The sequence below is a fragment of the Colius striatus genome, chromosome 7 (assembly GCF_028858725.1).
Source record: "Colius striatus isolate bColStr4 chromosome 7, bColStr4.1.hap1, whole genome shotgun sequence".
NCBI lineage: Eukaryota > Metazoa > Chordata > Aves > Coliiformes > Coliidae > Colius > Colius striatus.
This window is the reverse complement of record NC_084765.1, coordinates 17491250-17516860: the sequence shown is the minus strand read 5'-3', so window position 1 is coordinate 17516860 and position 25611 is coordinate 17491250. Positions and strand designations below refer to the sequence as shown.

Below are 25611 nucleotides of genomic sequence, written 5' to 3'. Positions count from 1 at the left end.
TATCCCAGCCAAAATGGCAGGACTTCAAGAACAGACTTTACCTTCCAGTAGTGCCCTGCCTCAAGTAAGACTCACAATGGAATTAATGGAGCACAGACAGTGGGAAAGGGGTAACATGAACTCATGTTTCATGTCCTGCACAATACTCTCACTGCTAGTGCAGGCTTTTCTTAGGAGCAAGAGCTGCAGCAAATCTTTGTCTGGCAGATGTTTGCACCTGCAATTGTGCAAGTTACTTAGCAAGTGCTTGTAGTTAGAGGAACAACTGAAAGAAGTGGGCCAGCTTTAGGGTACTTAACTTTGTAAATGATGGAAAGCTTGGTAAAGCAGTAAGCAAGTTGCAATTCTTAAGGACCAGTTTACTGTCTGCCAACCAGATAAAAGAGGATGCATATTCCCCAGTGAGTGCATGGACAGACTCAACTTGAGAACTTGAAACAGTGGTAAAACCTAAGTCTGCTTTAAACTATGTTTGTACCCACATACTACTGGCAATCATTCTGGCATTAGTATATTCCCAAAGAGGCACAGAGTACTTGAAGGTATGGGAATGTCTGCAACCTGTGTTTAATTTTATGGGAATAGGCAAGAGGCTTCCCCTGTGTCAGGAGCAGTTCCCTCACAGCATGGATAAGGTGAAAAATGGCTAGGTTACCTTGTGCCAACAGAGCACGTAGATCTCTAAAGTAGACCCTAAAGTTACTGACCTCAAATATCTAGGACAGGATATCTAAGAACTGCCCTATAGTGAAATGTAGATCTGCTCATAACTTAACCTTCTGGATGTTTCATGGGTATGTGTTAGGGTATTAAAGCACTCTGATAGCATCAAGGGACCCTTTTGCCACAGTGTAATTTAGGAGGTGAAAGAATGAGTTGTGGTCTACATTTTGATGAGGCTTGGGTGCTGCTCCCTTATGCTGTTTGGAGAAATCACCATATCTGAGTGCACAAAGAATAAATTAACTTCCCATGTCTGATTGATGCAATTAAATTCCATTTGTGTAGTAGAAGTGAGAAGTTTGCACATTGTGGACTAATGTCATTCCTGGCCTTTTAAAGCAGTAAATCTCCGACCTTCTTTGTAGGATATTTTGCACACTGTTCTTAAAGGATATTACTCTCCTGCCATTTTTTTGCTCTAAATAAACCACACACTATGCCTAACCTTACAATATTTTCTTTGCCTCAACATCTAGAAGCTAGCAGAGGCAATGAACATTTTTTCTTGAGCTGGGGGACTATGCTGATGTGTTAAGTCAGAGAAAAGTTCTGAAAGAGGGCATTAATTGCTTGTTGCTAATCAAATGTTATGAGAAAGAAAAACTATTATTGCCAAAGAAAAAGCAACACAGTGGGGGTGAGAGGTGGGGGGATCTGTATTAAAGAAAGGAAACAGGAAAAGGACAGCTCTCTGTCTCCACATAGAACAAGAGAGAATAGAGTATTTCTTGTCTGGAAGACAGGAGTTTGTTGGGTGCTAAACATGAACCACTGAAAGAAAACTGAATGAAGCTCCACCTTTCAGGGACCCTGCCATCGATGTTTTGCTCTCATGCCAAATTCCTGGGCTATAAAAATCTGCCTATAAGCCAAGAAAAAAACACTTCCCCAAACGGATTGTCAAGTAACTGCTTCATGGCAAGATGGAAATAAAAAAACAGAGTTCATTTTGGATCTTCTGTCTAATTTGGAGTTTTTGCAAGGGCAAGGAGCCGGTTCAAATAGGTAAGAAAAGAAATCTAATTCTCAGATAATTTGCTTACATATTGCTCTCCATAGGTGAGAAATAAAGTTTTCAAACGAAAAGATGTAACAGTCATGTAAAAGCTGTAGGCATGCCAGGTACTATTTAACTTTCTACATTTTCATCCTTAATGTCAACCATTAAAGTCTTTTACTTCCCCTCTCCCACCAATACTAGCTAGTTTATCAACTGCTTTATGTCCTAATTGACTAATTTTAAAGAGGAGACTCTCTGGCTGCAGTTTACATCATAATAAAATGAGGACATCCTTTTCAACACATTTCACAGATATTCTTTATAGAAGAAGTATGTTAACATATTACCTGAGAGACCTGGTTGGTCAGTATGAGGTATTGCATTAGGAGTTAATCACATTTTTTGTGATCTTCTGCACTGTTATCTCCTGGTTTCTATTCAATGTCTTACACTTTTCCCAGTTGCTTAATATACAAATAATTGATGTGGCAGTTGTTACCATCTTAGCAATTTTAGCAACTCCACTTCCAAGAGCCAAACTGTCTCATTTTCCCTCATTATTTGGTAGAAAAGTGATAAATAACCCTACTCCCCTTTAGTGCTGCAAAAGATTTCTTGGTACTTAAGTCTATGTTGCACATTTCTAGAATCAAGATCTGATTTCTTTCAGTCTCCCACGATGGTTCTTAGGTTGGAATATTCAATATTATTTTGCAGTTCCTTGAGTATGTTAATGAACGTTTGATTATGATCTGTGATGGATACTGTTATGCCGATTTTCTTAAACATGCTACAGAAACAGCACAAAGAAATTTATTTGTCACTCTTTCAGAGAGGCTTAGAAGAAAGGCTAAAAGCATTTTGTAGAAAGCATATCTTATTTAATTCAAAGTGATTCACATTGGCTTTGTGCAGCTTAGTGGTATGAAAATTACACTCTGAAATTTAGTTTCTGAAGTACTTATGTGCAGTTAAAGTATGTATCCATACCTTTAAGAGAGGTACAACTCACAGATCCAAGACATTAGTTTTGGATGAGATGAAGAAGTAGCTCTGAGACAACTGCTGGAGCTGGAGGCAGCCACAACTGCTGAGATGAGCAGCTGCAATTTTGCTGACAAGTCATGCCATGTCTGATATCTCTTGGAACAGCCTCAGTTCAAGACTTTGAACCAAAGTCTTGCCCATATTAAAAAGCAGGATTTCAAAAGTAGAAATGAGATTTAGGCCGCCAGGAAGAGATTCCACTGCCTTCACTTTAAATATCCACACTGTAAATGTTCCTACAGTGCAAATGCTGAAGAGTTGTATCTACATCTCTCAGTTGACACCTCTCAGCAATCTTTATAGACAATAGAGAGAAACATGCAGTCTTGGAGCATCTTCTTCCTAGGTAGATAAGCTACATCCTAGATCCCAGATAGCTTCCTAGGTAGGGAAGCTGAACCTCTTCTGCATCTCACTATTAATTTCAAGAGTCTGGGCTCATCTGCCGACACTAGAGGCAGTGCTGTGGCATAAACTTCAAAAGCTCAGTGAGATGAAACTCTGTCACACAAGTTAGTATCTTCTTGTATCTTGCCTTTGAAAATATTTCCTAATATTTTACAACAAAAAAAAGTGTGAAGTATCTCATGTGAGGTGAATTTCTAAGCTCCCCTCCTGTGATTCTTTCTTTAGTCCAGGTCTCTACTGTCAGTAGGAGTGAATGTGCTACCTGGGGCAATTTCCACTTTCATACATTTGACCACGTCAAGTTTACTTTTCCTGGAACCTGCACATATGTCTTCGCTTCACATTGCAATGACAGTTATCAGGACTTTAACATCCAAATCAGGCGCAGTGACAAGAATAGCTTCCCAATCTACTTCACTGTTACCATTGATGGAGTGTTCTTGGAGGTGAAGGAGACAGGCATCACAGTGAATGGGAACAAGTGAGTTAAGACCATTCTATTGTTTTCTTGTTCAGCAGTTTTATTGCTAGGTATTTGCAACAGGTGGTCTGCCTAGAGAGTGGCCCTGTTATGTAGAGGTGTAAATTGTGTATGTATGATATGTTTAAAGCACTTGGAGCAGGATATTGCAGAGTCCACCCCTTAGTGGTGGAGAGGGCAAGACATAAGTAAACTACATTTGCTGGAGATCAACATCAACATGTTAAGGAAAAGGTAGTGTGTATGTTATAAAACCAGGAGGTGTAGGCTTCTTTAATGTTGCTTTCCTTTGAGAGGGAGGGGTAGAAGGAAAGAGATAAAATCAACACTTTATTTATAGAAGGTTTTGATTCTATAGAAACCTTGGTGGTTTTTTTTCTCAAAATGTTATTTTTGTGGTACTGACTCTACTGTTGTATGTTGCTGTTTAGGAACAGATGGTCCTTTTAGGAAAAGATTTCTGTTTCTGATTAGTCTAGAAAATTGCACTGCTTTACAGATCACGGCTTGCCTTGGGTTCTTCTCACAAAAGCTACAAATTTCAGAAGTCAAAATCCACATCTTTAATTCCAATCTGAAATGGACCAGAAAAAACCCTGTAACCAGAAGGGTAAAAATAATCTATAAGTAAAAAGTCACATGCAACAGTAGCTGAAAGTTTGGCTCAATTTGAAGGGCAGCCCTCATGAGAACTTCAGTGACCTGCTCCCAGCACATAGATACAAAGGGCCAAGGCAAGCTATGAGTCTGGGAAAAACCCTTACAAACTTGTTGGAGAGAAAATTGCAAACATATGGGCTATCTTCTCTTGTCAGTCTTCTAGAAACAATCAAATATAGAATAGCATCATTTGGCTGTAATTATAGTAGCAAAGCCCAGATGTATCTTGTAAATCAAAGAGGCAAGAATCACAGAATCTTAAGGGTTGGAAGGGACCTCAAAAGAAACCTCTTAACTTTGAGCCATTTTATGATTTTCTCAGTTTTTATGGCTCTGGGAAAATGAAATATAATTGTCTAGGTGACATGAAAAAGTAGTGTAGATCTGGGTCAAGTCAGTACATGGGCAGCAGAACAGAGCTCTTTTTACAGCTCCTTGAATCTCAAATGTTAATGAAAGCCTGGAGAGATGACTAGTGCCTCTAGTATTCTCATACGGAGAGCCATTTTCCAGTGTTGTGATCTTTGTTCCTTATAACCTTTTGGATTAAGTTCTCAGGATATGTAAACAAGTAGATCTGCATTGGTATCAGTCAAGTGGTTAATACAGTACTGACACGCTCATGATGAAAATACATGCTGTTGTACATTAAGGTTGATAATAGGTCACAATGGACAAAGTGACTATACCTAAATATAATGCATTGTGTGGGTGAAGGCTCATCTCGAAAAGAATGTTCCTATGCCTTATTTAGCTCCTTTTAACTCTAGGGGGTTTTTTCCTGTATGTCTCAGAGAATTTCCTTAGTCTTTTTTTCAATGCAATCTTTTTTGTTCCCTCCAATTTCCAGGATTTCCATGCCCTTCAGCTTGAAGAGCATCCTGATTGAGGACACCTGTACTTACTTCCAAGTTACTTCCAAGCTGGGCCTGATACTCAAGTGGAACTGGGCTGACACTCTCCTAGTATGAAGAGCCAGTTAGTCGTTTTTCTCTTGGTGAACCTAATCAATGACGGAAGAGCTAGATGTAGGCACCATGTTGATATAAGACATTGTGGAGGGACATAAGCTGATAGGGACATACCAAAATAGATAATAGTTTCATGGGGCAGGGACATGGAGTCCCAGATCCCAGGCATTCTCAACTAATTCTCTGTGACAAAAGGTGCCACTGTTAACCTTGGAGACAGCATCTCTACAGTATTCTGTTTCCTCCATGAGACACGGACAGTAGCACAGCTTGTCCCTCCAACTCTGACTTCTTAGTTACTCTCTGTCTCAATGTACATCTTGTGTAGGAAACTACTCTATGTGGCCAGTTCAGGCCTTGGCCTCTCTCATTCCAAAAGTTTGTTATGCCATAGTTCCCCTCTAATCATCTACCCCAAATATCCTCTTCTGCAACAGCATATTTACACCTTTGTGTGTGAAAATTTTTTCTCCACAATCAGGACTGGATTAAATAAATTTAAAGTCGTACGAGATTTTTGCAGTTCAGAAAGACAGAAAGAGGGTAGAAGGTAGAGAAAAAAAAAAATCAGGAAGCAATCAAGTGGTATTCAAATGCAGATTTAATGAAGTATTCACTTCCTCCCATTCCCTATGCTTACCTGAAATATTACAGGAACCACCTGTAGAGAAGACACAATTTAAGGGTGACATACTTTTAGGAAAAGCACTGCCTTTTTTTTTCTGTGGACTGTTATCACCTTCCAAGCATGTAGGAGCGATTAGATGCAATAGTTTTATCTGACTAACCTGGCTTTTTATTATCCCCCAAGTATGGGAAGAACAAATTACACTGGACAGACAACTCCCTAGAAATGTTGTGAAGTTTCCTTTTTAGCCTATAGATTAGTAAAAGCCTTAAATACAGCCAAAAGATGACCAGAAGTGGCTTCTTCACAGCATCCAGCATCAGAGCATAGTTATCTGACCTGTCCAGAATGGAACTGCTGTACATTGCAAGTGATAACACATGGCTATTTGCTATGCGTCTCTATATCTACATCAATCCAAGGATTAGTCCAGTGTTCAGCCTGCTTCAGTTAGCTCTTTAGTAGGTAGGAATGACAATTTCTAGGGGACTAGCGCCCCATTTAAATCCAAACAGTCTCCAGGTAAGTTTTATGACAAATTTTGTAACAGCAAAAGAGAATGTTGCAAATTGGTAATCAGTGTTTTGTTTTTCTGCTTCTATGGCTTTGTGATTGTGAACCACTTTGTAAAATGTACTGCTGATGTGGGGAAAAGACTTTAAACTCTCAGTTTCCTCTTTCCTTTTGTTTTGTAGCTGGACCTGGAAGAAACATATAAAGAGAAAATATGTGGTCTATGTGGAAATTATGATGGCAATGAGAAGAATGATTTGATTTTGGATGGTAGGCCATGAATGCACCATATCCACATAGAACAGAACTGTAAATAGGTGTTACAAAACTTGTGATCTGTTTTCTCTAAATAGGGTTCCAGATTTCCTAACAAACGTTCTGAAATACACAAATATTCCCATATACAGAAGATATATTTCAAGAGCTTCCAGGACGATTTGGGTTCCTCTGCTTTTTTGCAGGCTTGCAAGGCTCAAGCCTCTTTGACCTAAATTAATTTCCTGACTATCATGCAGCGACATTGCCAGATTCTGCACTGACAGTAGCAAACTTTAAGGAACTTGTAGTCTCAAATGAGACTACAATGCATGTTAAGACCTTCCATTTTTATCCTTTTACGGTTGGGTATCAAGTGTGATTATTTTTGTCTCTGTAATGAAGTGAAAGCGTCACTGAGCCAGATTTCACCGAGCATCTTTGTAGAAACTGTAATGCCATCCACTGACACCTTCAGGTATTGCACTAAACTGGAAAGGCCAACACAGCAAACGGCTGAGGCTACAGTCCTGGGATATTAGCTGCAGAATTGAAGTCAAAGTAATAATATCATCTCTTTATGTAGTGCTTCTAAGCCTTCTAAGTTACCAGAAAAATATTGTCATCTGCCTCATCCATTCAGAAAGAATATGGAGATTTGATTAATAATACCACTTCTAGTGATAAATTTCAGGTTCATTTTGTTATTGCATATTGGGCTTTTTGGATGCATCTGAGTCATGTTTCTGCCCTTTCCTTCACAAGTGCAATAGGTAAAAGCTGCAACTCACTCAAATTTTTCTGAAGAAATAGTTTGCTACTGAAAAACACTGCTCTAAGAAAAACAGGCCCTTCTTTTACTCGTTTGGTTCCACAGGTAATAGATTCTCACATCCAGGGACCAAGAGGCTTCCCATATCCCTCCTATCTGCTCTGAACTCATCCTTCTCCCTAGACTGAGCAGGCAGCAGTCTGGCCGCCTGCCCAGGCTGAGATCCACAGCATATAAAGGTCCAATGTTTTTTCTCACTATCAGACTCTTTTCTCTTGAGGAAGAAAAGTATTAGGAAGAAAAAACCTGTTTTGGCATGGAGTAGGTAATCTTGAAACTGTTTTATTATTTCATGTCAGTTGAAATCCTTGGCAAATCCCATGACTCCAAGATCAGGGGCTTTGAGAGGGCTTCTGTTTCCATAAATTTAGTTGTAAAGCACCTGAAAACAAGCCTTTTGTGTAAGTCATTTGCTCAGGTCTGCACTTAGTTAAGGGACTGAGCTAGCGTAGGAGAATAAACCTAGTCAGAAATCTGTCTATTAAACTCTTAAAAAAAAAAAGCAGAGAATGGCAATTTATGCATCCTCTCCACAAAAATATATGAATTTCAACCCCTCTTAGAAAGATTTCTCATATCCAGAATCAAGTTTCTGGTAATGCTTTGGGAAAATGCACCCCTCCAGCTAGTGTAATTGTTACATAAATGTATTGTGTGCCTGTCTTCCTCTTGCTCCCTCTTCCCATCTTCTGTATCCTTTAAAAATTAATAGATCTAGTAACTATTACAAACCTAAATTACACCTAAGGCTGTAATTTAGGTCGTGATGGCAGAAGGAAAACTAAAATATATGACCATTACACACACAAATACAAAACTGTGAGGTCAAACACACTGATAATGACCAGAATGCTTTGGAAGTGATGAGGTGCAATAGAACAGTAAAGACTCCCATGTCATTATAAATGCCCAGACTGACAGCAGACCCTGATACAAATATCCCAAGTTCCTGGGTGTAGCTCGACAGAAATGATATCAGGCTGTCATCCTCCACAGTATGAGTGCTGTGGTTAAAATGTGTCATTCAGTGAAGAGCATACTGTCACAGAGCCCAAGGATCAAGCGCAGCTTTATAGCCTATTAACTGATCTAAAGAATTGCAAGTAGTTACTCAGATGAACCTGGGTATTTTATAGGGTATAAAATGCATCCGAGGCAGTTTGGGAACTTCCACAAAGTAGAAGATCCATCAGGAAAGTGTGCTGATGTGAGTCCAGATGAGCACACTGGAAGACATCCTAGGAGGGAAGATGATAGATGCAGTAAATATGTAAGTATGTGTGGCCAAGAAATATAAACTCTTCTAAACTACAGCCCTGGAGAAACAAGTGTTAATTACAGAGCATGCAATTTGCCGGAGTCTGCCTGTGAATCTGAGCAAAGTGTTGATTTTATAGCTGAAAGAATATCCTATAATAGTGTCAAATAGAAAATGCACAATTGAATGACAGCTTCCAGTCTAAGAAAAGGGACCTTATGATAGAATAAGTCAGACAGGATAATTTCCCAAGGTCCCTTCCAAACTGAACTATTCTGTGACTGGAATCATGTCATCAAAAATTTGAACTCACGTCCATAAACCTGAAAGATAGTAAAATGCCAAGTATTGTTTTTCTTTTCCTTATTTTCTCTTATACAGAAAAAAGAATGCAAGAAGCTGATGTCCCGCTTTGGAAACTGCCCCAAAGTGGTTGTATTTGATGACTATGTAGAAACCTGTATTGAGGATATGTGCCACTGTGCAGTTAATTCCTCTCACTCTGACCTGGTTTCCAGCTGCATATGCAGCACTTTAAACCAGTACTCTCGAGACTGTGTCCTGAGGAAGGGAGACCCTGGGGAATGGAGAACCAAAGAACTTTGCTGTAAGTAACTAAAGGTCTGGAGATTTCTCTCCAGTTAGATATGCCTAAGCATGTATTCTGATCCCAAAGAAAGCTAGGACCTCTGTTAACTACTGTGAGTTGATCTGTAGAAGTACTCTGACAGAAACATTGTTAAGGGAAAAGCTTCTACAAATTTAACTTGATTTTGCTCCTTAAATTAGAACTCTATCTTAATATTGTCCCACTCCTCCTTACGGCAAGGTTTTCTCTGGTTCTCTTTTTTAATTTTGCCATGCTTGGTTAATTCATAAATAGCCAGTTTTAAATGTTGACATCTAGTTGGAAGAAGTCACAAGAAGTCTAATGTGTTTGTCCTTAGCTTATCCCATGTTTTCATACTTGGCAGTTGCAGCTCCTGAGCAGGAAATCACTGTAAATCCAGGAGGGAAGGCTACAGGTAGTTCTTCCAAACTGCTGATCTGAACTGAGATAGAAAATTAATAACAGAACAACTGATGCTTCAGGCAAAAGTAAAACAATTAGGACTCCATAAAATCTTATGGTGTCCTTTGTTTGTATCATGACATCAGCCAACTTTGACCTAGTAAAATGATGTCAAATAACACATATTTCTCATCAGTACTGTTTTCTCCACAGGTGAAATAAAGGTGACCATAAAATGTTCCCTTAGAGGATAAAAAAAAGGTGACACAACTGGATAGAAAGTTTTGCAAACAACAAATGGGGGCAAAGGAGGGAGGAGTTGGGTTAGTGATTGAATGATTTGAGAACTCTTATAAAGACATCATTAACATACCCTACTTTCATTTGATCTTGCAGATCAGCAGTGCCCAAACAACATGGAGTATATGGAATGTGGAAACTCCTGTGCTGACACATGCGCTGACCCAGAAAGGAGTAAAATTTGTAAAGCCCCATGTACTGATGGCTGTTTCTGTCCTTCTGGTAAGGCAGTTCAGTTCTTCCAAGGAATCACACATATCAACGGACAAAGTAGGAATTTGTTGCCTTTCAGTTAATGGCAATTTTTTTCTTTAAGATTTTATACTAAACCAAATTAATTGTTTCTTCTAGCATAATTTAACAACTTTCTTCTTAAACAAAACAGATATCTAAAGATTTAAGAACCTGATGCTAGAGGAGGGGAGGGAATGATTTCTAAGGATCAGACAGAAAAAAAAAAAAAGTGGTACAGATGTGAAAAGAGGTGTTCTTTAGACAGTAAGAACGCAGGTAAAGATGTCTAATGAAGTGCTAAGTTGTTATGATCTTGCTGTGATTTGTCACACATAAAAAAAAATCACCAAAGGAACATTAACTAGATGATGTTTCTGGACAGGAACTATCCTTGATGACCTTGGAGGCAAAAATTGCATCCCCAGAGACAGCTGCCCCTGTATGTTTCAAGGCAAAGTCTACTCCTCTGGAAGGACTTACTCCACTCCCTGTCAAAACTGGTACTGTTATGACTTTGCACTAACAAGGCAGAGGGATTTATTTCATATTGTTGATTAGTTGCATTTTGTTATTTCCTTCTTTTATTTTTTTATCTTAACATTTGTCTTAAATAATAATGCAAAACTTGGGCTCAAATTTCAACAGTGCAGAAAAATTCAGTTACCATCCTCACTTTCAACTGCCAGCAGAAATTGAGCTCAAGATTTCACAATGTATAAAAATTAAACTCTTCACTGGCTATCTCAGAGACATTGACCATTAAAGTGAGGTCAAGCATCATAATGTTAATAAATTACATTTCCAACCACTTCTAGATGTACAAAAAGTTGTTTCAAAGCCTGGATCTCAAAAATCCTGATCCCTGAGAATGATTCGATTTAGAAAAAACCTGTAGCTTGAAGCTGTTTCCACTTTGCTCTAGTGAAAGGTGATAAGATCTCAGGCATATAGTTCTCAAAAGAGTTTTTCTTTCTTACACTGATATCTATCTAATGAATGAACAATTGTACATGTTATTTGACCCCCTTTGACACACCATCATTTCTTGATTATAGGCCTAACCTTTACTACAGGGAGGAATGAAATATGCTGTAGTACATGGCAGAGTAGGTGAGATGTTTTGTCAACCCCTTTGGATCAAATATTTCCTGCATTTTGAGGAAATTCCCCTCAAAACCTACAATTATAAGGAAATGAACTTGATGGGCTCTGAGTGGTTCCCATCTAGCCATATCATTACTTAGTCCTCACAAAGCTGGTCTGGGCTGTTCTCATGTGCACGGCTTCAAGAATTGTAACTGCTCATTATCTCAGGTCCTCCACAATTAGTTAATGAAAAGTTGTACCAGCAGCTTGCTCAAGAGTTGAGTCAGTAGCATAAAATATGACATGATCCTACTGGAGAAGGCCCGTTAGCTCTTTACAAAGTCAATTAAACATTTGTTGCTCTATCAACTCAGTATCTTTTTGAAGCAGCTAACTGTCATTGAGAGGCATTCAACCTTCACATTTTAAGAGCTTAATATAAAGTCTTGCTCACACAGAGACTTAAAAAGCAGATGAATAACAAGCTAAAAAGACAAATAGGGTGTCATCTATGCAGATTCAGATATCGGTGTTATCTCACCTTTGTTTCTTTAAAGCTATGTTTATTCTAACTGCTCCTTTATGGGTTTTGTACAGTACTTGCAAAGGAGGCCACTGGAGCTGTACCTCTCTGCCCTGTTCTGGAAGTTGCAATATAGATGGAGGATTCCATATTACAACATTTGATAATAAGAGATTCAATTTTCATGGCAACTGCCATTATGTCTTGGCTAAGGTATGAACCATGTCACTCCTAAATCTCTGGAGTTGAATGAACAGTTAATCTGTGTTAGAGCTTTATACAAGTTAATTTAATAAAACGGCAACAATTCAGCAAAACACTTCAACAAATGCTCAATCCTAAACCCCATAAATCTTCCCATTTGCAATGGGTTGCAAGTCAATTGACTCATGCTTAGCATCAAAGTTTGGCAACTTCAACATAGTTTTATTTTTTAAAATGAATTAATTTTCTTAGTGGATGTCTTACTGTAGATTTAATCATTTGTCCTGAAACTTTCTTCATGTATGACTGTCAAAAAGAGGTAGATGAGCAAAAATTCCTACAAACACATTTAATTCTGTATGATTGTCTGAAGTATGCAATCTACATGGGTCACTAGCTAGGAAACAGTGTTGAGGAAGGGCAGTGAACATTATTGATTTTAGAGAAGAAACAGAGCAGTTTACATTTACAGATTAAATGCCCCAGTTCTTTCATTATTCCATTTTAAGATGTCAGAGATGTCCTTTTTTGTCTTCTAGTTCCCTTGTAACACGATAGCAATGTCCACACATCCTTTTTCTCACATCTTTTCAGAATATTGATGACACATTTGTGGTCATTGGAGAGATAATCCAGTGTGGGACTTCAAAGACAATGACTTGCTTAAAGAATGTAGTAGTCACACTAGGAAGAATTGTAAGTAACTTGCTTTAATTATTGACACATAATATGGCACTTTTATTTAGGTTCACAGAGGGGATTTCTCAAACACTGTGGAGTCATTTTGGTCTGTTGCACTCCTGAGTTTGCAAGATTAATACCAGTAGATTGTGCTGGTGTATTTATTGATTTTGCTCTATATTAGTGTTATTTCCTTTCCAATTTCTTTTGGATTCTGGCATTTACATTTATTTAGAGGTAGATGGATAAAAATTATCCTTTCTCTTTTACATGGCTTCAAACTTTTTCATTTCTTTCTTTTTGAAGGATTAAGACTTCTGAAGAAACAATACCCTTCTTTTTACGATAGTTCTGAGACTTTTTTTTCCTAGCGCAATGAGTGAAGTAATGGAATTTTCCAAATGAAATCCAGAGACTTCTCCTTCTGAAGATTACGTCAAGATTCAAACTGAATTCAGTGGAAGCCGAGTTAGGGCTGGTATTTATGCACTCATGAAGTTATACAGATTTATTCTGTCCACCTGATATTTAACCGGTGCAGTCCTAACCTTGTTACGTGATCCGACATCCTAACCTGCTTCTACAGTCAATAAAGGAAGGTGAAGATCTCCAAAGGACAAATTAGCACATATGATGTATGAAGTGTTCTTCTGGAGGTGCCCATCTCCCTGTATTAACTGCTGAGGCAGTCAGATCTCATTTTGTGGATGTTGCAATTTCAGTGAGATGGATCCAAACCTACACGTAACATTTTGTGTGAGATTCTAAAAAAAATAACTTACTTCTTAGGTGTGCAAGGAGATTTTTAATTTTTTTTTGTTATGACCTGGAGATTTGCTCTATGTGACTGTCTAGTATCCGGATGCTGAGCTTCATTGACTCTAGAGGTCATCATCTATTGAAAACACTACTTCTTAATGATTAATAAAACTTGTCAGGTTGCTGTTGTCTGTCTCATGTCATGTGCATTCATTGCTATGGGCTTTTTCTTTTTCCATTTTCTCTACAGACCATAAAAATATGTTCCTGTGGAAATATCTACATGAACAATTTCATTGTGAAGCTGCCAGTAAGCAAAGGTAAACATCCTTCCTCACCTCTTCCCCAGACTAGCCTACATCTAATTACAGGCTAATTTCCCACTCCTTTCTCTGAAACGAACCTGGTCCTGCTAATTGTTAGGTTGTTTGATTAAAGTGGATACTAGGTTGGGAGCTCCCTGGGAATTCCTGTTTTATACTGGATGTGCTGATGAACAGAAGTTGCTGATTACTCAGCTCCAGAAAGATTCACAGTAACATGCATCTTTTTTTTCCTTTTTTTTTCTCTCTAGGTGGCATCACCATCTTCAGACCCTCTACATTTTTCATTGAAATCTTGAGCTCGAGGGGTGTACAGATTCAAGTGCAAATTAAACCTATAATGCAGCTCTCCATAACAGTTGATCATTCTTACCAGAATCACATATCTGGTAGGGCACATCATGGTCTATCAGTTTGCTCTTAAGCTGAGTTATAGCTGCTTGTCTATCACTTTAAGGGAACAAATGGAACCCCTGGTAAAGTCTATAGCCTTCCTGAAATAAAGCATTAGCTAAACAATTTACCAATTCAGTTAGCTAAAGAAAATTAGATGACCTCTGAGATATTTAGTATGTGCAGGTCTTTCAGACCCTACTTGTAAAAGCAGGCCTTCATCAGAGACGTATGAGATGCAGACTACGCCCTTGGTTTTGCTGCCTATCTCTTGTTTATATCATTTAAGCTTTTTCTACTTCTGCTTCCTATCTATGTAATGGAATTACATCCTCTCTCTCTGACCTGTTTAGTTTTGCTTTTGCCATTTCCTTTGTTTACAGGCATTTGGGGAAGGTATTTCTCTGTCTGTCAGTGTTTACTGAAATGCATTTAAGCAGTTTCTGATCACTGTGCTATCACTAGGTGCTACTGTAATGCAGAAAAGTAGTAATTACACTCTAAAGACAAGTTCTTGTCTGATTTGTGGGAACATCAGGATGTCTCTGAAGAAAAATGTGCTTCTCAGGCTTGGTCCATCTTGGTCCATTATAAAGCTAAGATTATTCATTCTTTTTTCCATTTATGTAGTGATTCCTTCTTTTTTTTTTTTTTCCCCCTTTTTCTGCCACCCACACAAGGTCTTTGTGGCAATTTCAATAACATCCAGGCTGATGACTTCAGAACAGTCACTGGAGCAGTGGAAGATTCAGCTTCTGCTTTTGGTAACTCATGGAAAACTAGAGCCAGCTGTTTTGATGTTGAGGACATCTTTGAAGATCCTTGCTCAAACAGCGTGGATAAAGGTAGCAGGCTTTTTATCCCTGGTTTACCAGTGCTAAATAATTTTCACAAGATGAATAGCCAGAACAGCTTTAGAAATCTCATAAACATCAAAAGACACTGACTTTGAGGCTACACTAGAGAGAATACCTTGGGTTTTATGGATATTAAAGGTGACAGCCTTGTTTTTAAAACAAAAAGACTGCACTACTGGAGAAAGAGTCAACACCTTCTTCACTTATGACTTGAAAAGCACATAGAACACCATTAAGAAGAATTTATGTTCAAATCTAAGCATACTTGGTTGTCAATATTTGGGGAAGATCTTAACCCAGTCTAGGTTATTACAGCTGTGCTGAAGTAAAAAATGAATGTTATCAACAGTACTGACTTCGGCAAGCACTGCATTGTACTAGTGCCCTGTCTGATTTCTCACTTTCAGTGGATTTGGATGTATATAGAATTCAAACTGTACTCTCCTAGATATTGCCACATGTAATTAAAGCTGCAGCTCATAGACACTCAGCACACTGATTATTACATGCTTAATGTTATTGGTTGACTGTAAAGAATTGCCTGACATTAAAGAATTAGGCAAGTTTGATGGAAAACAATGAAAATGGAGAGCTTTTGCAGATGTTCTGCAAATCCAGCCACAGTAATAATACTAGTACTTGGGAGATGAAACCTCTCTTGTTAAGAGATAGCTAGTCACCCACCCAACTATGCTTATCACTTTGAAATGTTCATGTCCTCTATTTCCCTCTGGAACTATTTGAACATTCCAGGACATTCTAGCTTTGTGTGATATCTGATTAGAATACTGATTCAGATAGTAATGTGATTTAAGTGACTGAGAACAATGATATTTTTTTCCACTTCAGAAAAATTTGCCCAGCATTGGTGTGCTCTTCTGTCTAACACAAACAGTGTGTTTGCTGCCTGTCATTCTGTTGTAGACCCTTCTGTGTACGTCAAGGTAAGGCATTGGTCTACATGGGTGGTTTAATCTAGTCCAGGGACTGATCTACCATGAAGGTGGTCTAGCCTAGGGAAGTGAAGCAGGTTGCAGTAATACCTGTTTGCAAAGCAGTTCACTGATGATTATGAGAAAAAAAAAAATAAAATGAGAGTTTAGGCAAGATATGATGGGCTTTTTGGCCATAGTCCTGAAAATACGAAGTGACTCCCATCACTGACAGGTGTGTTGCATGATGCTGAAGCAAAATAGGAAGACATGGGCTAAATGTTCTTGAAAACTGTTCAATCCTTAAAAAGACAAATCAGTGTTTCTGTGTGGAATTAAGCTGAAAGTGTTGTTGGCCCCATAGATTTCCTCTGACTGGTTTAAAATTCATGTCTGCTAGGACAATGTGTACTATTTTCACTTTTATTATATCCTATTTATTGCTGTAGAATCACATCTACTCACATTTAAAATTCAGAAAGCTGCCCATGAGTATCCTTGATGTGCAAATCTATAACGTTGTTGTGGAAACTGGCTGAGCTAGACAGTTGCTGTATTTATGTGAGTCTGAAAAATGCAGAAAATTTATCTAGGGGATGTGTGTGATACAGCTTTCTGAGAAAATATTGGAGCCTCAAATTTTACCTAAATTAATATGTCTTCAGGTACCTTTAGTAATATGGCTTATGTTTTACCTCCCCCAAGTTTCCCTCTAGAAAATATGTCTGTTTGAGAATTCATGTTAACTGTAAGTAAAATAAGAATTTGCAATTGTCAGTTAAGGAAAAGCAATAATAATTTTCTTCTGGATATGCTTTAGTCCTACTGATCTTATCAGATTTTAAACCATGATTCATGGGTGCATTTTCCACGACATCAGTAATGGCAGGGTATAAGTCACCATCTACACAGTATGACCCTACTGGTCTTGAGTGAATGGCTGTGTCTGGGTTCTTCTGTCTAGCCACCCAATTAAAATAACTCGAGCTTTAAAACTCTTTATACTCACCTAACTCATTCCTTAGATGTCATTGCATATGATCCCCTATTAAACCATCTTCTATTATACTGTATCTTGGCTGTATCCTATCTATACACTAGGTAGGTACACAAGTGCCAGTCATTGCTGTGCAGTATTTCCTGTTCTGTGTATTTTCAGAGGACATATTTTGACATGTCCTAGGTTGTACGTCCTTGTGAGAGGCTGGTGTAGACATTTCTTAATGCTTTAATGAACTATAGGTGCCCTTGTTTTATTATTCCTCTGTTCACGAGTGTTAGACATAAAGTGCTTGCAGTTATATTACTGCAATTGATTTCCTGTTTCTGAGATTTTCATAATATTTCATCAGCATGCATTTTCTCTGAGTTTCATTGGGAACAATACTTTTTCAAAAATATATTGAATAACTACTTTTTTAATTGCTAAATGTTTCCCTGTTTCTTCTGTGAGCTGGGAATAATAATACCCATTTTCTGTCCCCCAGAAATGTATGTATGACACCTGTAATGCTGAGAAGAGTGAAGTTGCGCTGTGTAGTGTACTCTCTACTTACTCCAGAGACTGCGCTGCGGCAGGCATGTCCCTGCAGGGCTGGAGACAGGGCATCTGTGGTATGCATCCTAAAATACCTTGGGTAGGGCTATGAGATAACAGCTTCAGGAGGGCCCAGTTTCTGGCAGTCAGTATATTTTGTGGTTAGTTATCTAGCAGGTCTTTGAAAAACAGAACAAGTATATATTCTATAAAAAGCTTCTGCCTGACAAAATCAGTTGATATCATGTTCTCATGTTCTTATGATGCCTATTCCTTCTGTAAAATATTAGGTGAATTCAGTACTCAACCAAAAGAGTGTGTTAACCAAATCACACCAGGGAGCTGCAATTAGGTTAGTTTTGAACACATGGGCCTCAGCATTTGTTTTAATTCTGATACCTTTTTGCTGTTCATTTCAGCCCTCTTGTCTCAGAGATTGCCCATACAAATGGTATCACTCCTGTTAACTGTATGTTTCCATGTTACAATAGAATACTAATGTTTTTTAATAGCTATAAACTGGGGATATTGAAGAATATGAAAGTGTTTAAAGGCATTTTCAGCTCAAGACTAACTAACAAATGAATTAAAGTTTCTTGGTCATACACATTGTTACTAAAGCCTGGGTTTAAAGTCCACATACATACATATTTTTCTTTGACACTTCCAGCATTTCTCATGACATGGTATCAGAGCTGAGAATAAAATTCACAAGTCCCAGATTCTGAGTTTTACTTCAATATTTCCATTTTCCATTGATGACCAGATAGCCATCAATATTTACCTATATAAACATGTAAATAGATGTATGAATTTCTTGACTAAAAACACGTGGGAATAGGAAACATTCTGCAGGGGAGTTGGACTAGATGATCTCTAAAGGTCCCTTCCAACCCCTACGATTCTATGATTCTGTGATTCTATGATTCTATTGTTGTGCAGCTTTGATGCAGCTATGTTCTATTTAATTGCCTGCCTCAGAGGCTATCTGAGATATGTAATAGAGACAAAAAATGTAACCAATATGGTCCTTTGTCAAAGTTATTTAAGTTTGTAATAAGAACAATTTAACAAACCTGTGCTAAAGTAATTCAAAGAGAACACAGTGTAGTCCACAGCAAATTATCCTAGAACCATGCAGATTTATGTACTAGACACAGCTTCTGTTTATTGACAGCTTAAAAATATTTTTTTTTATGCCAAAGTGAGACTGTTTTGCAGCATGAGTTGGACTGCAATCTGTGGACTCATGGCGCAGTATGTGTTGCCAATTTTTCTCAGATGAGTCATTTAGATTGCTTAGACAAATACTGTCAAAGATATTAGCAAAAGTCATATTAATACAGATTTGTAAGAGCTTCACAAAGTTTGATGGTAAGGTTCACTCTACTACTTACTACATGGAAGAAACATACAAAGGAAAATCAAGTTAGAATCCATTTAGAATTATTTACACAGAGACCAGAGATGTGAATGGGTAAGAAAGACCGTCCTACCAAGCCATGAGGTTCGGAGTGGATCCCCTTGCTTTCTAAATTCCTGATGGAGCTGAGGTGCAGCGAGGTCCAGTCTTAGTCTCAGAGTTGATCTCTTAGTTTTAGATATAAAACCAATGTTTTATATGCAATGGAATTAGCTACATGGATTTCATAAGTATAAATTCAGCATGCTATCAGTCACTTAGCAAAGATCTGTTGTGAACAAAGGAATCTCAAACCTTCACAGGCATCCTTGCTCAGAGTGAGAGTCATCTGGCATGCAAGCCCGTTCTTCTGAGAATCTGGGGCTCACACTTATTCCATGCTTCCATAAGTAATCAGTGATACTTTTTGCCATCCTGCCACGTACACCAAATTGACAATATTGACTCAAACACTACGGTACTGTTGGTAAAAAAAAAAAAGCTAATGGCTTAATCAGCACAATCACTTTAGACCTTGCTTAAGAAGAAATAATCTTTCAGGAACATGCCTGTGATAAGATAGAAGGTTGCACTATTCATGACTGAAAGATTAAAAGGGCCAGAACAGTCACTCTCAGTGGTCTGTCCTATTGTAAGGGTTGGAAAAGCTCTTCCAGCCCCTGTAGCTGTGTCCAGCTGTCCTGGGCTGCAGGCAGCATCCAAGGCAGGTTGTATCCTAAGAGGATGTCTACACTGCAGTCAGCACAGTGTATGAAATAAACCCTACTAGCTGACTGTTGGCAGTGCACGTATGTGACACAATCTTAAGAGGAATCATGAACCATTACCCAAGTTACTGGTTACCCAGAAGACCAGTGAGATTAATAGCCTCTGCTAAGTCACGGCACTGTGCTTCTAGAACTCCTCGTGAAAGCTGGCTTGAAGCTATCTCTGGTATACTCACACTTCCAGTTGTCATATACGTAATCTAAGACTACAAATTTGTGACAATGAGTACTATAATCAAATAAGATATTTTTTTACCAGATCTCACTTTACCCAAATTGATCTTTTTCTTCTATGAAAAATTAAAAGGAGAAAGCAAACACATTATTTTACTGCATTAATAACTAACAATTGAGATACTCACTCAAGTAAATCTCATGTAAACTCATGTTCAACATCTTTATTAATATCTTTCTTATTTGGCCTATTCTGATTTACAAATACCAGTTGCTGCATTTTCATAATATGCCTGTAAAGTAGAAGAATATGGCCTGCCCAATTTATACATAGGATATTGTGTCTGCTCCAGCTAAGACCAGGAAACCAACAGTTTTTCGTTGGTGGAGGTGGCGGTTTTGAACACGTACACAAACCTAGTACACTGACTAATCTAAGAAAGTGTACTGTGGGCACGCACTGGAAAACCATACATAGATTTGCTTAAGCATGGAATCTACTGCTGATATGGTGATAGCATTGCTGCAGAGTTGATTAGTACAATTGCCCATGGACAACTCCCCTAGACCTTCCAGTACCTCAGTATGTAAATGAAAAACATCTGTGGAGATAAATCTATGGATGTTAGTCAGAAAGAGGTCCAAGATTATCCTCAGTTCTCATTGAATTTTGAAAGAATCTGGATGCCCAGCTTCCTTGAAAACCCCAGTCTTAATGCAGGTGATATTTCCTGAAAAAATGCAACGTCATCTGTATGGATCACTACTGCAGATTCTATGGTGGTGTTTCTTTGTAGCCTGTGACAATTAACATGATATTCTCTATCTTTCAGAGTCAGCTGAGCTCTTTAGATTTTTGTATTTCACTGTTAGGTCCATCCAAATGTCTTAGAAACTGTTGTTTCTCATTTTCCCAAAGGATGGCAACAAAAGTTTTCCTCAAGACATTTATGAAAATTCAAACGTGTATTCTTTGGTAGCATCAAATGGTTAGCAGAGTTGCATGACACTGCCCATTTAATGTCAAAATCTACCAATTACAAAATATGCTCATTTCTTAAATTATTCCCAGCCAAAGAAACTATTACTAAAAAAGACAAAGACAAGCCAGAAGTTACTGGTTTTAGTTTTCAGCATAGATAAAAATGTAAATTGTATCAATTACAAAATTATACTGCTTCCTTTGTTTAATCAAGATATGCCCTGCTGTGTATTTTTCTATTGAGTGTCACATAGTTTAGGCTATGGGACTTCCCCTAGACACTGGGAGACAAAGCCTTCTCATTTGAAAGGAGCACGTTTATGGCTATCATTGTGCAGAAAGCTGCATTAACTGAATGGGCAATGACTACACAAAGGAGTCTATACATCCATTCTATTTCTCTTGCAAAGATCCCTCTGCAGAGTGTCCTGAGACTATGGTTTATAACTATAGCGTGAAGTACTGTAACCAGTCTTGCCGCTCGCTGGATGAGCCTGATCCGCTGTGTAAAGTTCAGATCGCTCAGATGGAGGGCTGTGGCTGCCCTGACGGGACCTACCTCAATGACGAGGAGGAATGTGTAACTCCAGATGACTGCCCCTGCTACTACAAAGGCAAGATTGTTCAGCCTGGTAGCTCCTTCCAAGAGGACAAACTGATGTGGTAAGCTGCTCTGATGATGCAGAGGCTGTATACCTGGGTGACATCACAGGTCACTGGGGAAGTCCCTGCTCTCATACCTGAACGATGCATTTTATCTATGGTAAGGAAGAATGACGAATTTCTCCCAGATTGTACCAAAGCAAATATTCCCCTGGGAGGAAGTGTGGCAAAGGTTAAGAACCTGTATTCCTGCTATCAGATTAGTACCTGAAAACATATTAATGTTTGCAATCTATTTCTGTGCAAAGTTCATCATTGTGTAAAAAATGTCTGTATACAGTGACAGCATTTTTTCTGGAAGACAGGAGGCTTGGGGGAGTTTCTGGTTTTGAAATGTAAAAGCGAAGTGAAAACCACTCTCCAACACACCATCCTGCAGACTATTTAAAATATGAAAATAGTCCAGGAAAAAACCCCTCAAATCTCAGTTTTTAAACTGAGATGTATTAAAAGAGAGAAAAATTTGGGGAAAAATACTAAAAATAACATAACTGATTTGCATCTGCGGTGAAGAAGAAAGTAAACCAGAGGCAAATGAAGGAAGAATATTTAAGAGTAGGATGTCTTAATCTACTATCTGGGGATGGCAATTCATGCCTGTGAATCTGATAGGTGTACCAAGTATTCATTTTGATAGGAATATATTATTTGTGTGACTAGTGAAGCTTTCTAATACCTTTCTGTCTACTGAGAGAGAAATGCACAAAAAGCTGATGTGTTTCATTTTATGGAATCTCTTTAGCAAATGCATTCAAGGAAGATTAGACTGCATTGGAGAAACTGTCCTGGTAAAAGGTGAGATCTTGTTAAATAATGGCATTATGGTGTCAGCTAGTATTTATAATGTTTTCCTGTGTTATCTCTCACTTTCTGTAGCATTTTAGGATTATATTTTTAGTAACAATTTTGCCTTCTCCCTGAAATGTGCTGGTTATTGATAATAGTTGTCTGTAAAAATGTCACCAGACTCACTGAATTCTTTAAAAGATTAAGATATTTCCTAAATCTTGGAAGTTACCTGCCTCCTTCTCCCTGCCCCATTAGTGGACAGAAGCAAAAACTAATAGAAACTGTAAATGAGAGATACACGCTGTCCTCTGAAACACTCGTCTCTGTTTCACAATTGCTGATGGCATCATTATTGCTTTCACTGCATTACCTTCCTAAAATGTTTCCTTCCTCCTGTAGATTGCCCAGCTCCTATGTATTACTTCAACTGCAGCTCTGCAGGTCCTGGTGCGACTGGATCCGAGTGTCAGAAGAGTTGTAAGACGCAGGACATGCACTGTGTAAGGACTTCGCCTTCCAGTAGGAGCATGGGAAAACATGATTGTACATGTATGGTTAACAAATGCCAATGGTAATGTCTTTTGCTGTTCAGAGAGCAACTGATTTACTGGCAATACAGCGGCTATAGCTACCCACGCAGCTGTGATACCTGGGGTTTGATTGTCACTAACTTGTGGGATTTAAAAAGAAATCCAAGTTTGCCTTTCAGAGCTAGGACCTCTACTCCTTCTCTGTACTTTCTGTGCCTTAAAAAATTGCCCTGTGTTGTGTCTTTATATACACAGTATGTCACAGAATGTGTTTCTGGCTGCATGTGTCCTGATGGGCTGGTATTGGATGGCAGTGGAGGATGTATTCCCAAAGATCAATGCCCATGTGTCCATGGAGGACACTTTTATAAACCTGGGGAAACCATCAAAGTGGACTGCAACACGTGGTATGTTATTCCAGGGAGACTTGTTTTATAACAAAGGCTGTCAGTGTATAGTGTGTCCATGGGGTAGGATGTATTTTGAAGCCTTCCTGTTCACCATCAGAACCGTCAAGCTTCTAGTGAAAATAAAAGGGGAAACATTTTTTCTCTGCAACTCAATTCATGAGCCTGCACTTGGGAAGAACTAATACCAAGATCTTCTGTCAAACTCTTTCCATCCTTTTCTGCAAACCACTTCCGTAACAGTACTAAAAGTACTAGCCTCATTCAGGTTGGTCTGTGGTGGGTCATTCTACAAGGAATTGAGTCTATGCCTGTTGGGTACAACTGAACCCCAGAAAAGAATGTAATTTAGAAGAAGAAGGTATCTCAGCAATCTTCCAGGGACTTGCAGTGGTTCCAAGTGTGTAGCTCTCAAAGAAGGTAAATGAATACTCCAGTTCCTGGTATAACTCTGCCATAGACTTCATTGTTATTACTGGATAAAGTGCTTGAGACTGTACAGTCCTGCCCAGAGGATGCAGAGAAAATAATAGCCAGAAACACTTTGATCTGATCTCCACTGGTACAAGAATGTTAAACTTGTTAAACCAAGCCCTGATAAGCAGTTGTTGATATCAGAGACAATTAGGAGGTTTTATTACAGTGAGGCCTTGTTTTCTTAGGAGAATATAACACCCATGGGAAAAAAAATTCGGCCTCTGTGTCAAGGGTATAACAACTAAAAATTTCTGTTTGTGGTTTCCCTGAGCTGGAGGTAAAGTTTGTTGAGTTGACCTTGGCTGGACACCAGGTGCCCATAAAGCAACTATATCTGTAGCATGAGGTGGGGAAAAAATAAGATGAAAAAAACTCATTGGTCAAGATAAATGCAGTTTATTGATAAAGCAAAAGCAAAGGCTGTGTACAGAAGCAAGGGATCACAAAAAAAATATTGTTCTCTACTTCCCATCAGCAGGCAATGTCCAGCCACTTCCCAGGAAACAGGGCTTCAGTACATGTAGAGGTTGCTCCAGGAGACAAACATCGTAATAAAAAATGCCGCCACTCCTCCTCTAAGCTTTTATTGCTTAGCAGACATCCTATAGTTCAGAATATCCCTTTGGTCAGTTTAGGTCAGCTGTGCCCACTCTCAGCCCCAGAGTGGAGAATAACACTGGAGATACAAGATACCTTCAATGCTCCGAAGCACTACTCAGCAGGAGCCAAAGCACTGGGGTGTTACTAAGGCTGTTTTAGCCCATGGTGAGGTCTGCTGTGGAGAAAATTAACTCCACCACAGCCAGACCTAACAGACAAGGGAAGACAGGGATGTTATTGGTTTACACCACTGTAGTCAGAGACAGACCTGACCATATGGTACCTCACAGATTAATATTCAGAAATGGTTGAAATATTCAGTTCTTCACCTTGAATTTACCTTCTAAATCCAAACTCACTAGGACTGCTGCTAGGACTTAATGATGTAAAATATATTTGAAGGAAAAAATAAAATAAAAGTAGACAAAGTTCAAACGTTTCTTGGTAGTAAACATTGACTGTCTGATTAGTAAGACATCTCATGGCATGGTCTCAGAACAGCAGAGAGGGCAAGCTTGGAAGAGTGAGAGGTGATTGTTTTGAATTATTCTGTGCCCCTGATTGGGGTTAAGATAAAAACAAGCTTTATACAAAGATTATGATTCTTTGCATTTCACTCCCAGCACCTGTAATAAAAGGCAGTGGAACTGCACTGACAATCCCTGCAAAGGAACCTGCACTGTGTATGGGAATGGACATTACATGAGCTTTGATGGGGAGAAGTTTGATTTCCTGGGAGACTGTGACTATATCCTAGCTCAGGTATAATTTTTTTTTTTTCACTTTCTTGTCCATATGCTTTTCACAGTTTACACTGTAGGATTCAGTCCAAGTAGTTAAAGGGTTATCCCATGTAAAATATAGCAGAACATACTCCCCTCTTCTTGTACCTAGAGCATATACATTGAAATTCTCCATATAAAAACGAAGCAACTAACCCTCAGAAGTGACACAAGAGGGCACTGTGTGATTCTAAACTATTAACTCCTGGGCTGGACAGTCCTAATCCTAATTCCATCTAGTTCCAGCATCTACAAGGGAAAGGAATTGGTGTGGTGTTAAAAATATATTTCTCTCATCCATCCAAGACTGAAAATATTTTTGTTGTGACAGAAGCACATAGGGGTTAGTCAATGTGTGAGCCTTGTGGAGACAGTACTCAGTCTTCCCCAAATTACAGTT

At 38.6% G+C, this 25611-nt stretch overlaps 1 protein-coding gene across 1 annotated transcript in view; it reads left to right on the top strand.

The window, feature by feature from the left end:
- The first annotated feature begins 1646 nt into the window (after positions 1-1646).
- Positions 1647-25611, top strand: part of LOC104552520 (mucin-5B) — a 46623-nt gene continuing 22658 nt past the window's right edge. The window contains exons 1-20 of the mRNA XM_061999694.1: positions 1647-1728; positions 3404-3659; positions 5170-5284; positions 6614-6701; positions 8655-8788; positions 9158-9383; positions 10185-10310; positions 10705-10822; positions 12006-12144; positions 12730-12831; positions 13826-13895; positions 14150-14287; positions 14972-15136; positions 15998-16092; positions 17568-17694; positions 21374-21626; positions 22369-22421; positions 22815-22915; positions 23201-23352; positions 25053-25191. Of these exons, the coding sequence (XP_061855678.1) occupies positions 1647-1728; positions 3404-3659; positions 5170-5284; positions 6614-6701; positions 8655-8788; positions 9158-9383; positions 10185-10310; positions 10705-10822; positions 12006-12144; positions 12730-12831; positions 13826-13895; positions 14150-14287; positions 14972-15136; positions 15998-16092; positions 17568-17694; positions 21374-21626; positions 22369-22421; positions 22815-22915; positions 23201-23352; positions 25053-25191 (2679 nt within the window). The remainder of the gene's footprint in view (positions 1729-3403; positions 3660-5169; positions 5285-6613; positions 6702-8654; positions 8789-9157; positions 9384-10184; positions 10311-10704; positions 10823-12005; positions 12145-12729; positions 12832-13825; positions 13896-14149; positions 14288-14971; positions 15137-15997; positions 16093-17567; positions 17695-21373; positions 21627-22368; positions 22422-22814; positions 22916-23200; positions 23353-25052; positions 25192-25611) is intronic.